Here is an 11,957-nt window from a genome sequence, read left to right as displayed (position 1 = left end):
CAAGTGTCTTGTGTATTCTTTATATAGAACAGATTTAACAATCGTGGAAGAACAGTGTTGGCAAGTATTTCTTATAGACCAGAAAGATTTTACAATAAAATAGTGGATTTATTGTGTATCATACATCTTACATAAATTAATAATAATAATTAAATACAACAGGATTGTCTTTTGTACGTGCAACGTGAGAATCGTCATTCATTCCGAAATATATGTATTTAGTTAATCCATCGCATGCAGAGGACCAAACAGATGAACTGCTGGACAATTTTCGTCCGGGTTGCCAAGGAATTGCGCGTACAATTCTTGATAACGCGATAAAGTTAGTCCTCCGCGCCTTCGGTCATCATCCTGTGAATGAATAAACTATTGAACAAGATAAGAAACGAAGAAGTTCTTCGATATGTAGCATTTATATTCCTATGTTTATGGAAGCATAAAATATTGTAAGATTACACGAATGTTAATTTATGTTAAGAGTATAATCAAATCGAAATTGTATAATAGTTTGTTCTACAAAGACCTTTAATGATTGGTACATACTTCCGTTGACTACCGGAAATAAATTACAACCATCAAACTTGGCAAATTGTCAAGCTATTGTTCTTTATGTTAAATTTAAAATTAATTCAATTGTATCCGTGACTTTATTAATTCTTTTCTCATCTACGATACTACCAAAATACATTTTACTTACAGATTTTCTAAAACTATTCCTAAAAGATAATCTTATGTTCCCCAAACTAATAAATTTCAGATCAGATTTATCAGATTGAATGTATCAAAAGCAGTTCTATGTATAGATGCATTACAACAGAAAGGTTACATAGCAGATAAGATTAGGTGATCTTTAAATCGTTACCCCTCAAAGTGATTTGTAACATGATCTTACATTAAGAAGATTTTGGTACGCTTCGTCCAAAATATTTACGTTGTCTACAGGAATCCTTGTTACGCAATTATAGCGAAATTCATCGGCAGCGATTACACCGTCGTCTAAAAACGAAAAAATAATGTATTAATGATACACGGCAAACAAACTGGATGAACGACGAATCGATTTATGTATGTACACACCATTTAAATCTACTATTTTAAAATGACTGTCGATAAACATTTTCATCGCTTGTGGGAAATCTTGATACTTTCGTCCGACGCAACTTCTTTGTACTGCTTCTTTGAACTCCTCGATAGTTACAATACCATCCTGAATAAAAAAATGCAAATGAAATATTGGTAGAAGCAATCTGGCATTTTGTTGATCTTACTTTATTGAAGTCGGCGAGTTCTGCAATTTCTTCCCATAGAGAAAGCATAATGTGCAGATTTTCCTGATAACGGCCGTAACTGAATTCTCCTTTTCCCTCGATCAAAGTCATCTTAAGAGCCATGCATTCGAAATCGTGTTTCTCCAATATGCCATTGTTATCTGTGTCTGAATATGGTAAACATTGTGAAAATTACCGATTGTTAGTCGAGTTTATATTCGCGCAAAATTTAAAAGTCAATGCGTGTATAGCAGCCAATTAATCAATTGGATGGTGCCAATTTATTTTTAAGGAAATCTTGTTATTGTATAGCTGGATGCGCTCCAAATATTTCACTTTTTGGCAGAGGTCGACATTCATCACCAAGTGCACGACCCCCAGATGCATCGTTGGATCTAATTCGTATTTTACATTCAAAAGATAATCGTTATGAAATTTCATCGATCGCTCGATCGAATCAATTATCGATTTTATTCGCGTATCGATATTACGACTTTGTGTTATCGACTTTTCTTATACATCGATTATTACGACTTCTTACGAGTCAAATTATCAAATATCCATGTCTGTTAAACTCCGAATTATGATTCGGATCGATCAAGATCAATGAAGAACGCATCATTTTTTGTAAATAGGTTGGTTCATTATCATGTAATACGATATTAAGTTTGTGATTGTTACAACGTCATAGGGTGTTAATGATACAATGTTTGCATACAATCAGGTCACTTATTAAGCAAAATGTTGAAAAACAGATCAGGCAGATTGTTCCATAAAACAAATTAGAGCTAAGCTTAAATTTGGCATCAACCAATTGCAGGCGTTACGAAGGCGGCATGGTATACTTTAAAGTCAACCTACATCCTAAACATGCATGACAGTCTCGAAGCCAACAGAATTATTTGTTCGTTCCGTTTCGTTTTTTTAGAACTCAAGTACAAAACTCCTTGTTTTATATTCCGTACATAGAAACCTGTTAGTACGTACAAGTTCACTTCGAACAGGGATCAATGGTCGATACATATTTTATGTACTTTTCCTGTGATGATGCTGAAAGGAGGAAGTCCCACAAGGATCTATCAGTTTCACAGAAATCACACATTAATATTTTTATTGATAATTGGACAATAACAGCACTCTGATAAACATGCTCTCAACTTAAAGACAATAATAACATTATTTGTGCAATAGCCAAGGTACGATCACGCACACTCTATCGAAAATAACCACGTACTAACCGTAAAGAAATCTTACAATGAAATCTACTCGATTGTTCCAGCTGTAGGCCATTATCCGATGAGTCTTTCTGTCAGTAGCGATCTTATTTCTCTTTTTTCGCCACCTTTTTCCCTTTTTGATCGCGCGTTACTTTCTTTCTCCCAATATTTTTATCGGTAACGAATCGATCGGATGTATAAAGGCAATTAGAACGCAAGGTTATCTTGCTGTCGTCCGAATGCGAGGGAAGACACAAGGGGTAACCGCGAGATGGCTATGAAGAAACTGATTCGAAAGGATGGTGGTTTTGCACTGAATTCGAGTCGAGTTTCCTCGAGTTGTAGCTAAGTTTAGAGTACCCCTCCTTAGAGAAGGACGACACAGGGAAGGGGCTCAGGTGGTGCCGGTGCCGGTGTCACCATGACACAGTCACCGAACTTGCCTGAAAGTAAATCGCTTTCGCCAGCTTTCATCGGTCGCCATCTCTTGTTCGTGCTTATCTCCCTTCTTTTTCTTCGTTTAGTCGAGACAATTTCATCGATTGATAATATTATATGATATTTCTTTAGGTTTCGTCTGTTTTTACATCGTTGAAGCTAATCAGATGAAAGATGTAGCATAAGAAAATATCGTAATTAATTCAAAATCTATGTACATATTACATAAATGATCAAAATGCAATCTATCTAGAAGAAATGATTGCATCGTATAAGTTTGTAAGATAATAATGATTTGATTTTTTCTACCGAAAACGATTATTACCTTACACAATGCAACAATTACACAAATATCACAAAAGTTGCCGTCTCTGGTAAATCATGAGTTATATCGTTCTTTGATGACAGTTAATTAGAACTGCCTGTCAACATCAGATCTGACAAACGTCATTCGTGTTATTTATGCTCCAGTTTACACGCAGACAGTTCGATGGTAATGTGAGGAGCCTTTTATTTTTTAGGAAGAGAAACGAAATACAGAGACAAATGGTCCATTTCTAAAACGATAAAGTTAACGAGTTGATGCACATTGATCATGACATTGATTTATACAAACTAAGCGGAGTTACGATATTCAAGGCTAACGGAACAGCTATTACAGTACAAAGTAGCGATTAGGAGCGAGAGGGAGATCTTTTAAATATATCTCCGAATTGTACGCAAGCAGAACCGTCATCTGGAACAGATTGACCACGTCGACAAAGTTGCTTAGCACGTGTGTTTTTACGCTCCGACCTTCTGAAATCCCAATGCTCGTCAAAACAGATCAGCTAAACAGAAATGTGTACATGTCTATTGTAAAACAATAAATTTATTGTAGCATTGCATCATCGTTCGTTTGGCTCGCCAAAGAAAATCTGTTTCTCTCTGCGTTTAGATGTGAAATGTTGAAAATCGTTCCTCGTGCTTTCTCTAATTTTCGACCGTTGCGTCCATGGTCTCGCTTTTACGGTTGCATGCATTATGTTGGAAATAGAACTAGACACACTATGTTACATATAAATTGTTTGATAATTGAATCGCAAAGTATTTGCGAGTTGTACAGTCCGTACGCAACCGTTGTTCTACATTTCCCGATCTACACTTAGTGAAAATAAGCGAGGCGGAAGATGAACGGGCAAAGCGAATACTCATCATATAAGGCACGGTTCTGGAAGGAGGTGTCAGTTGGAAAGTGCGAGCTCTCGTACGAAGAACGAGAAACGGAACGTTTCGGTCTGAGCGATCGACATGAAATCGAAGCTGCGTTCTCTGTTCCTGCTCGCGCTCTTCTTTTCCGGTGAGTCTCGCGATTCATTTGTTATTTCAAGATCGATCGCGATCATCGCCCGCTTTCTGTATGATTTATACGCGAGACGTTGATCCATCTTCATTCAACGAGACAATTTTAACTTGGGAAAACCATTGATTGCTACCAGCGTTCGTAAGATTCCTATCTCTCAAATGCAGTATCGAATACCTTCGAAACGGATAAGTTTCCGCGGTCAAACCGCGACGCACACCGGAAGTTTCACTTCCGTTTTTGCGACTCGGTGAAAATATATCGGGGCAAATAACAAGATTTCTCTTGCAGAATGATTGTTTCGATGGTTCGAAGGGAATCGTGAAAGTTTTATAACATAGAATTGGCTAGTCAGACCAGTTGTTTCGTTGCAAATTTGGAACAATACGCAGTGCGCGTCGCGTTCTATATCCATTCAGCATATTTAGCTCACCGAAGAGACAGAACGAAGATAGTTTTGGCAGGAAGTCGCAGTTCGATTGAATTTCCGTATATTTTAGCGAACACGTCACTAGGAAAAGAGAAATCACAAGACACACCGTGTATCGACGATAACAAGTTTTATCGAAATCCCAATGCACCGGCGCATAATGTTTGGTCGCCTGGCGAATGTGCCAAGTATTATCTTTGCTTAGGTAATTCTGTATACTACTGTATTACGTTTCACCGTTTGCGAGATCGACACGCAATTTCAATGGATCTTTTCATTGATTCGCAGATAACGAAGTGTTTGAATTCAGATGCTCTCAGGGGTTGCTGTTCGATGTTTCCAGACAAGTATGTGATTTCAAGGCGAACGTCGACAACTGCGATGTAATGTCAGGTACACATGATTTGAAATTTTGTAAGATTAGAAAGGAACGCAGATGTAGTTGAACGATAGAAGGGATGCGTTATCGATTCACATCGGATGGTGATTGGAAATTCTTTAAGCGTTTTACAGAGTCGCAACCACCGAGACCGCTCCTCGAGGACGGTGATTGCGGAGAGAAACATTTAGCTTGCGGGGATGGTACGTGCTTCCCAGCTACGTACTTCTGCGATGGAAGCGTTGATTGTCCAGATGGTTCCGACGAAGGCTGGTGCGGTAAGAAACGTTTAACAATTCGATATCTGGCATAGTTTCCAATGCAACCGATGCACAAAGTATAACTTTTCATAGATATTCAAGATGATCCAAATGGCGCGCTACCTTGTAACCCGGAGCAATGTCAGTTGCCGAATTGTTGGTGCTCCAAGGACGGAACGCAAATTCCTGGAAATTTGACGACATCGATGGTACCGCAAATGATAACAATTACATTTGATGATGCCGTAAACGCGGAGAATTTTGAGGTTTTCTCTAGTAGGCGCAATACTGTTTTTGCCAAATAAGTACTCTCATCCGGAGAAAGTTGATCACTTATCTACTTTCTGCTTTTGCTTCTAGAAATATTTTCAAACGATAGAAAAAATCCCAATGGATGTCCTATTCGAGGAACTTTCTACGTCAGTCACCAGTATACTAATTATAGAGACGTACAATATTTATGGAACGTTGGACACGAAATCGCCGCGCACTCCGTCACGTAAAAATTCTTTTTAGAATTGAACGGATGATCTCAAGTAACACACGCATTAATGGTTTCAATTATGTAGGCATCGAGGACCGGAAGATTGGTGGTCGAGAAATGCCACCATCGAGGACTGGTTCGACGAAATGGTCGGTGTGGCGAATATTATTAATAAATATGCTGCAGTTCGTTTAGAAGATATTAAAGGCAAGCAATAATTCCTTCGAGAAGATTAAGTTTGATTATGTCTTTTTAAAGATGTTTTAAAGATGACCTGCGATAATTGACGCAATAGGTTTGAGAACGCCATTTTTACGAGTTGGTTGGAATCGACAGTTTTTAATGATGTCAGAGTTTGGATTTGTCTACGACTCGTCCATGATAGCGCCGTTTTCTAATGTACCTGTATGGCCTTACACATTGGACTACAGACCACCGCACAATTGCGTAGGTCTCGAGCAACTTTGCCCAACTCGTGCGTATCCAGGTGTTTGGGAACTACCAATAAATCAACTTTTGGCAGGTGTAAGCTTTTATAATCAAATATTAAACGATCTTTTTATTTACGATACTATTTCGATAATGTCGTACTGCGTGTATATTGCAACGTACAACATATTACGAATGGTAAGGAAAATAAAGAAAATAATTGCCTTTAATAGCAATACACCTGCGCAAGAATGGATTCGTGTCCTTCGGACTTGTCAGGTGAAGATGTATACAAAATATTGATGCTGAATTTTAAAAAACATTACCTTAGCAACCGTGCGCCTCTGGGTCTACATTTTCATGCATCTTGGTTCCAAAATCCGTCGTACTTTTACGCATTTAGTGTAAGTAAATACTATAGTTCTGACAATATATTTTGCAGCTACTATTCATATCGATTAATTTTAGAAATTTACGGACGACGTACTGCGATTGAACGATGTCTACTTCATAACGACTTATCAGGTAATCGAATGGATGCGTAAACCAACATCCTTAAATGCAATTGAAACGTTTAAGCCGTGGCAATGTAACTGGCGAAAATTCCAGCCGTTCGAAATCGCTTGCAATTTACCGAATAGTTGCAAATTACCAAGTAGAGTTCTTAAATCGTATCGCTATTTACATACATGTTTTGATTGTCCTAAAGAGTATCCTTGGTTGAGGAATGAATTTGGAATGGAATAATATCAATGTTGTGTACAAAGCAACGTTATTACTAAAGACAAATTATTAAATTATTTATTTAAAAGAGCACACATTTATATTTTTGTAGGAAAATCATGTTTATTTGCTATATATCTTGACATAGTTTACAATGTAAAATAAGTTACATTTGATTACATTATAAAAAATTAATTGAAATCAGATTATTTAAGAAATTTCTTGTCAAAGGTGATAATCAAAGAAAAGACGGTAGTTTTTAACCTTCTTGTTGTATAAAAGGATTTTGGATAGATTCCATTCCATCTACTGGACAAATAAGTACAACAGATGTACCCCTACATACAACTAAACCTAACATACGAGTATCCTGATTTAATTTGTATGGATCATCGGGATCTAAAACAACAAACACATCAATAAATATCTATAGTCATATAACGAGGAAATACAATTAGTGAAATCACCTCTCAGGTATTCTGTGGTATTATCCAGTACCAAATTGAGGAGAGGATCATAGCCTTTCAAAATCCCTGCAGCTTCTCTTCCGCCGGCGAACTTCACTCTAATATTTTTCTCTAAGTATTTTGAAAGATCAAGAATACTTTCTTTCTTTTTTCTTTCTTTCGGTTCTCCGTGAGCATTTTGTTGCTATAAAGAACATAAATAAAGTTGAACGGCTTGCAGGTTATGTTATTAAAATAACGAATCTTTACCTGTTTCGCCGCCTGTAAAATACCAACATACCAATCACCAATGCTTTTTTTTATAAACGAAATTTTAATATCAAAAACGATATTTTTTATACTTACAGACATTGTTTGGCTTTCTTATAAATCGGCAATGTTACACTACCGTACTAGCATGCGAGTACGACGCATTTTAAACTAACGTTTAAATTAGAGGTTAGATCCCTTGTTTGGATTTTTCAAATATCGATTCTCGATATTTTCCCGCGCTTTACAATCGTTCTATGTCTAAACGCTTAAAATATTATCATCCCAAAACTAAAGTGAAAGATCTAGATACTTCTTTCAGAGGATAACATAACGAAATTGAGGAAAATATTGTTAATAAAGTATAAAGATATTTCAAACATCTTTATTATTATAACGTTAATTGTTGTTTAAATGGTAACAATGGGAACGGTAACAGTTGCAACAATTTCGTAAAAGCTTGGATTTATTTCGTATCCGATTTATAAAAAAATACATGTTGATACAGGGTGTGTGAGTGAATGAGTATGTAGTACTCATCAGTTAAAGTGACTGTTTCTCATTTACATCTTTAAGAATAAAGTTTATGATTGTAACAAATGTTTATTAAATTCTATGATTATGAATGGGATTCTCGTGACACGGCAGATTTATCGTTTCTTCCTAACTGTTCGGCGCTTATATCGGTCTCATTCACCTCGTTACATGCGTATTATTCTGCGTCTTTCGTTTCATATCTATCATTTCAAATAAAATTATCAATACTCTGCTATCGTTGTGCTTGCGATAACTTTCCTTTCATAAGCTTTTTTTATTGTTCAATAGAATTGATATTGTACATCGACTCGTGAAAATTTGACTCTTCCGTGTTTCATTCACACTTCAACTCGTACTATTTTAACTCGTACTATTTTAACTCGTATATTGTCCTTAACTTCTTTCTGGCTGGCTGCTTTTGGATGGACACTGTATTACTGTATACTGTATACGATTAAAACTTATCAATGCAATAAATAACTTCTTAACTTATATCTTACATTTACACGTTACCGTTTTTAGGCAGAAATTAAATTCGATGTATAAAATACATACTTCGACCAAGATTTCAACGAGTAAGGCTTAAATACTTCTAAATAAGATCTATCATTGTAACGTTTCATGTAATATGTTCTTCGTGTTTCTGTAACTGTTCTGTAAGTTAATTATATGCTATTTCACAGAGCTTAAAGAGTACATTATCATTTATCGTTCTATCGCGTACCGCTTCAATTTAAAAGACTCGCTAGAAAAAGGAAAGATACTATGGCACCTGCTGTTTGTAAAACGAAAAATTATGTTACAGCAGTGAACGTTTCTCTTTTCTAGGAGCACAGGCAATATCTGTTTTTGGACGAAATCAATTACCGAAGTTTTACACACAGTAACTTTTCGTACAAAGTTGCAATAAAGAGTATACCAGCCATGTTAAAAATATAGAGATTATGTAGGGTGACATTATCTGGAATAGATTCCTTTCTTAATACGTAAACCCGAAACACGTTTAAACCATACGTCATGTTTGCTGTCGGTCTTCTTCTTGTTCGGATAATAATGGAATGTCGTTCAACTGATCCACGTTATTGCTCTCCGTTTCATCTTGTTCCGAAAGCAAAGGAACTACTTGCCGATTATTATTATCTGTTTCGGAAGGTCGTCTACTTTGTCCAGGCAAAAAAGACATTGGTATTGTGCCCGATGGTGTCGTTGGCGCTGATCGCGACATCCATCGTTTAGTCTTGTTCTTCGAACTTGAAGGTCCCAATGGCATATACATTTTTCCTCGCGTCCGTCTAGTTTTACATGTTCCAATGTCCCCTGGACTTAGAGGCCGTTGCGTAGAGCCGTTTGCATTTGACGTACATAAAACTTGTGGCCGATTCTGGTAACAAGACAAAACAGTGCTATGCCCACCAGGTAGTTGGGGTAGCTGTTGAATCTTGTCTAACAATTCACGTAACTGAAAGATAGCATTAAGTGTTGAAAGCAATATTTTAAATATAATTATTTTTAAAATTATGTATGTATGTGTGTGTGTGTGTGTGTGACTCAGATGTAATAAATACCTCTATCGTTGGACTAGTAGCCCGCGGTGGTGAACACGGAGATTGAGCAGCTAGACTCGATATGTCAGAGGTAGTCCTATGATTAGCCAATGATACAACCGATCCAACATCAATATTATCCATTCTCGCACATTCTACTGCGGACAACTCGTCAACACTATTATTACACGAATATGGTGGTGGAATTATTGTATTTGCTTCATTCACCATATTACAGATAAAACTTGAACCTAACGAATCTAGCGTGCTTGCATGTGAGAGTGATCTGAAATAACGCATTACAAATCCTGAGGTTCCTTTGCCAGATCCTTCGTCATATCCAATAACTAGTGGGTACAGATTTGGTTTGGCTGTAACCTAAAAATTGAGTATATTAATATAGAATCAGGAACAACACAAATATATCATAAATGTTACAAATATACCTCATTATATGGAGGTGGTAATGCTTGAACAAAGGAACCAGAGCGGCTGTAACGTGGTGGTGAATACCATGATACTGAAGATCCTCTGTCAGAAGAAGTAAAATCTTCTACTATTTCTGGAGACCAGGCACGATGATGACATGAATGGTGGCGCTTCCATAACCAGCAGCCACATGCTGCTGCTATAGCCAATCCAACAAGCACCGCTGCCCTAATAGCACAATGTTTGGAACAGGTATGATTTTTTAGGAAAGATTAATAAAAGCAAGGAACAAGACACTGACCATAAATACCAATATGTCCAAATCAAGAAATTAAACATGTCTGATGCAGAGTGCAGCTGAAATACAGCGTAACAACAGCCACCGGAACAGCAGTATTTTGGAGGAGAGCAGCTAAAAATTACAAGCTAATTGTGACATGTTTATTTTACAGATTATGTAAAGTAAGTTAAAACATAGAAAATACAAAGACTTACACGTGCCCCCCATTGCACAGCCTAGAAGACACCTAAATATGAATGAAAAAAAGATAATTGTTATTTAATAAAAAAAAACGTTAAATTGAATTTAGATTTGAAGAACATTTATTACATCTAAATGTTACACATGCGAATGTTTCTAAATATTTTGTGTAATGTTCTCTATAAATGAGGAATCAGTTAATAAATAAAGAAAACTAAATATTTCGACAAAATTTCGAATTGTTAATGAAAAGTGTCACGATACTTGCTATACCAAAATTCCATCAATACTCTCGTACCCGTCAGAGATCATCTGACTACAAAGAATTATATCCGCCGCGAGGAAGTATACGATGCAACAATTAGTCGTACACTGTGTCGGTTCGATGGAGAAAAATATAACATTTTAAGTTGTCATAAAAAAAAGCGAATGTAGGAAAGACTTACGCATGAATGAGAAACACAACGAACAAGAGTTCATTGTATAGGCCCTAGGCACGGACGAGCCGTGCGTAAAACCGATGTATTGATCGACCTCAGGTCAAGCAGAATAGAACAAGGAGACACTGGTACACAAGATATGCGCTAACATTCTACAGAGCTATAGCATGCTGCAGCGGTTTACGAGAGCTGCATCATTAAAACGGTTCTTCATCGTCGTTCTTACTTGATCGACGAATAGCGTCAGGAGTGCTGTCATCACGGGCACAACGAACACGCGGCCTACAGCTTGCACCATAATTCTAACACGAAATGCATGCCACCGCGCCACCTTATATATGTAGTTCGATTTCTTTTATGATATATCTACTAATAGCTGCAGAACAACCTGTCTTCCTTCCTGTTCTAATTTAAATTTCCGAGTCTTGAGTTTTATGATTTTTGCCCCTCAATATTTTCCCAAGCGTGTATTTTTTGTTGGAAAAAACTTAATATTCCCTACGTTTTTAATTTACGAACATTGTAATAGCAATAAGTCTCAATGATTCATAAATACCACGATAATAATAAATAGAAGAAAATCATGTAAATTTATCTCAAAATGCAAGCTGTGTAAAAATGCGTTTCTGTTATGGATTATGGTTATCGGTAATCAAAAAAATTTTAATCACTTTAATCATTTATAATGGTTATCAGAACACTTAAAAATTTATATTTTCTAATCATTTAATTTCTTGATAAATTTCTTTAGAATTACTGTCTTCCGTTTAAACAAAAATTACCTTTTCGTCAATGACTTTGTTTATAACAAGTTTAGGAGTAACTGTTATTTTTGATTCC

General features: G+C 36.5%; 4 protein-coding genes across 15 annotated transcripts; 1 reads left to right on the top strand and 3 right to left on the bottom strand.

Moving 5' to 3' along the window:
* Positions 1 to 87: 87 nt before the first annotated feature.
* Positions 88 to 2,797, bottom strand: LOC126864324 (sarcoplasmic calcium-binding protein, alpha chain). 6 transcript variants are annotated; one of them, XM_050615599.1, is made up of 6 exons: positions 2,507 to 2,796; positions 2,130 to 2,344; positions 1,269 to 1,435; positions 1,078 to 1,207; positions 893 to 996; positions 88 to 351 (listed from the first exon to the last, which is right to left on the bottom strand). In XM_050615599.1, exons 3-6 carry the CDS (start codon positions 1,389 to 1,391, stop codon positions 223 to 225), a joined length of 486 nt encoding a protein of 161 aa, XP_050471556.1. In that variant the 5' UTR covers positions 1,392 to 1,435; positions 2,130 to 2,344; positions 2,507 to 2,796; the 3' UTR covers positions 88 to 222. The 6 variants fall into 6 exon arrangements, with proteins under 6 accessions (XP_050471556.1, XP_050471558.1, XP_050471557.1 ...); XM_050615601.1 differs by having other exon boundaries at positions 2,256 to 2,344; XM_050615600.1 differs by having other exon boundaries at positions 2,130 to 2,318.
* Positions 2,798 to 2,974: 177 nt separating this feature from the next.
* LOC126864290 (chitin deacetylase 1) lies at positions 2,975 to 7,001 on the top strand. Its single transcript, XM_050615519.1, has 10 exons — positions 2,975 to 4,262; positions 4,766 to 4,900; positions 4,984 to 5,088; positions 5,209 to 5,352; positions 5,428 to 5,610; positions 5,695 to 5,833; positions 5,904 to 6,025; positions 6,114 to 6,343; positions 6,481 to 6,651; positions 6,716 to 7,001. Exons 1-10 carry the CDS (start codon positions 4,214 to 4,216, stop codon positions 6,992 to 6,994), a joined length of 1,557 nt encoding a protein of 518 aa, XP_050471476.1. The 5' UTR covers positions 2,975 to 4,213; the 3' UTR covers positions 6,995 to 7,001.
* Positions 7,002 to 7,067: 66 nt separating this feature from the next.
* LOC126864330 (U6 snRNA-associated Sm-like protein LSm7) lies at positions 7,068 to 8,017 on the bottom strand. 2 transcript variants are annotated; one of them, XM_050615610.1, is made up of 4 exons: positions 7,783 to 8,017; positions 7,687 to 7,698; positions 7,438 to 7,621; positions 7,068 to 7,369 (listed from the first exon to the last, which is right to left on the bottom strand). In XM_050615610.1, exons 1-4 carry the CDS (start codon positions 7,786 to 7,788, stop codon positions 7,230 to 7,232), a joined length of 342 nt encoding a protein of 113 aa, XP_050471567.1. In that variant the 5' UTR covers positions 7,789 to 8,017; the 3' UTR covers positions 7,068 to 7,229. The 2 variants fall into 2 exon arrangements, with proteins under 2 accessions (XP_050471567.1, XP_050471568.1); XM_050615611.1 differs by lacking the exon at positions 7,687 to 7,698.
* A 117-nt stretch (positions 8,018 to 8,134) lies between these two features.
* Positions 8,135 to 11,474, bottom strand: LOC126864300 (uncharacterized). Of its 6 annotated transcripts, XM_050615542.1 has the most exons (7): positions 11,124 to 11,337; positions 10,976 to 11,049; positions 10,692 to 10,723; positions 10,498 to 10,608; positions 10,214 to 10,424; positions 9,789 to 10,145; positions 8,135 to 9,682 (listed from the first exon to the last, which is right to left on the bottom strand). In XM_050615542.1, the coding sequence occupies exons 4-7, from the start codon at positions 10,533 to 10,535 to the stop codon at positions 9,239 to 9,241; spliced, it is 1,050 nt and encodes a 349-aa protein (XP_050471499.1). In that variant the 5' UTR covers positions 10,536 to 10,608; positions 10,692 to 10,723; positions 10,976 to 11,049; positions 11,124 to 11,337; the 3' UTR covers positions 8,135 to 9,238. The 6 variants fall into 6 exon arrangements, with proteins under 6 accessions (XP_050471499.1, XP_050471495.1, XP_050471497.1 ...); XM_050615538.1 differs by lacking the exons at positions 10,976 to 11,049; positions 11,124 to 11,337 and adding an exon at positions 11,344 to 11,474; XM_050615540.1 differs by having other exon boundaries at positions 10,946 to 11,337.
* Positions 11,475 to 11,957: the final 483 nt, after the last annotated feature.

The sequence above is a fragment of the Bombus huntii genome, chromosome 3, assembly GCF_024542735.1.
Source record: "Bombus huntii isolate Logan2020A chromosome 3, iyBomHunt1.1, whole genome shotgun sequence".
In the NCBI taxonomy this organism is placed as follows: Eukaryota; Metazoa; Arthropoda; class Insecta; order Hymenoptera; family Apidae; genus Bombus; species Bombus huntii.
The sequence above is the reverse complement of the archived record's forward strand: the minus strand, read 5'-3'. Positions and strand labels throughout refer to the sequence as shown.

Excerpts from the sequence above, each read along its gene's own strand:
- LOC126864324 (XM_050615598.1), bottom strand. The coding sequence starts at position 2,558 with ATGGCCTACAGCTGGAACAATCGAGTAGATTTCATTGTAAGATTTCTT. Across the intron at positions 1,436-2,506 it reads CATTGTAAGATTTCTTTACG|ACACAGATAACAATGGCATA; the intron begins GTTAGTACGTGG and ends TACCATATTCAG. Across the intron at positions 997-1,077 it reads TAAAATAGTAGATTTAAATG|ACGACGGTGTAATCGCTGCC; the intron begins GTGTGTACATAC and ends TTTCGTTTTTAG.
- LOC126864290 (XM_050615519.1), top strand. The coding sequence starts at position 4,214 with ATGAAATCGAAGCTGCGTTCTCTGTTCCTGCTCGCGCTCTTCTTTTCC. Across the intron at positions 4,263-4,765 it reads GCTCGCGCTCTTCTTTTCCG|CGAACACGTCACTAGGAAAA; the intron begins GTGAGTCTCGCG and ends CGTATATTTTAG. Across the intron at positions 6,652-6,715 it reads CGTACTTTTACGCATTTAGT|AAATTTACGGACGACGTACT; the intron begins GTAAGTAAATAC and ends GATTAATTTTAG.
- LOC126864330 (XM_050615610.1), bottom strand. Across the intron at positions 7,370-7,437 it reads TACCACAGAATACCTGAGAG|ATCCCGATGATCCATACAAA; the intron begins GTGATTTCACTA and ends TTGTTGTTTTAG.
- LOC126864300 (XM_050615538.1), bottom strand. The coding sequence starts at position 11,415 with ATGGTGCAAGCTGTAGGCCGCGTGTTCGTTGTGCCCGTGATGACAGCA. Across the intron at positions 10,724-11,343 it reads TGACGCTATTCGTCGATCAA|GTGTCTTCTAGGCTGTGCAA; the intron begins GTAAGAACGACG and ends ATTCATATTTAG. Across the intron at positions 10,609-10,691 it reads CTGTGCAATGGGGGGCACGT|CTGCTCTCCTCCAAAATACT; the intron begins GTAAGTCTTTGT and ends TGTAATTTTTAG.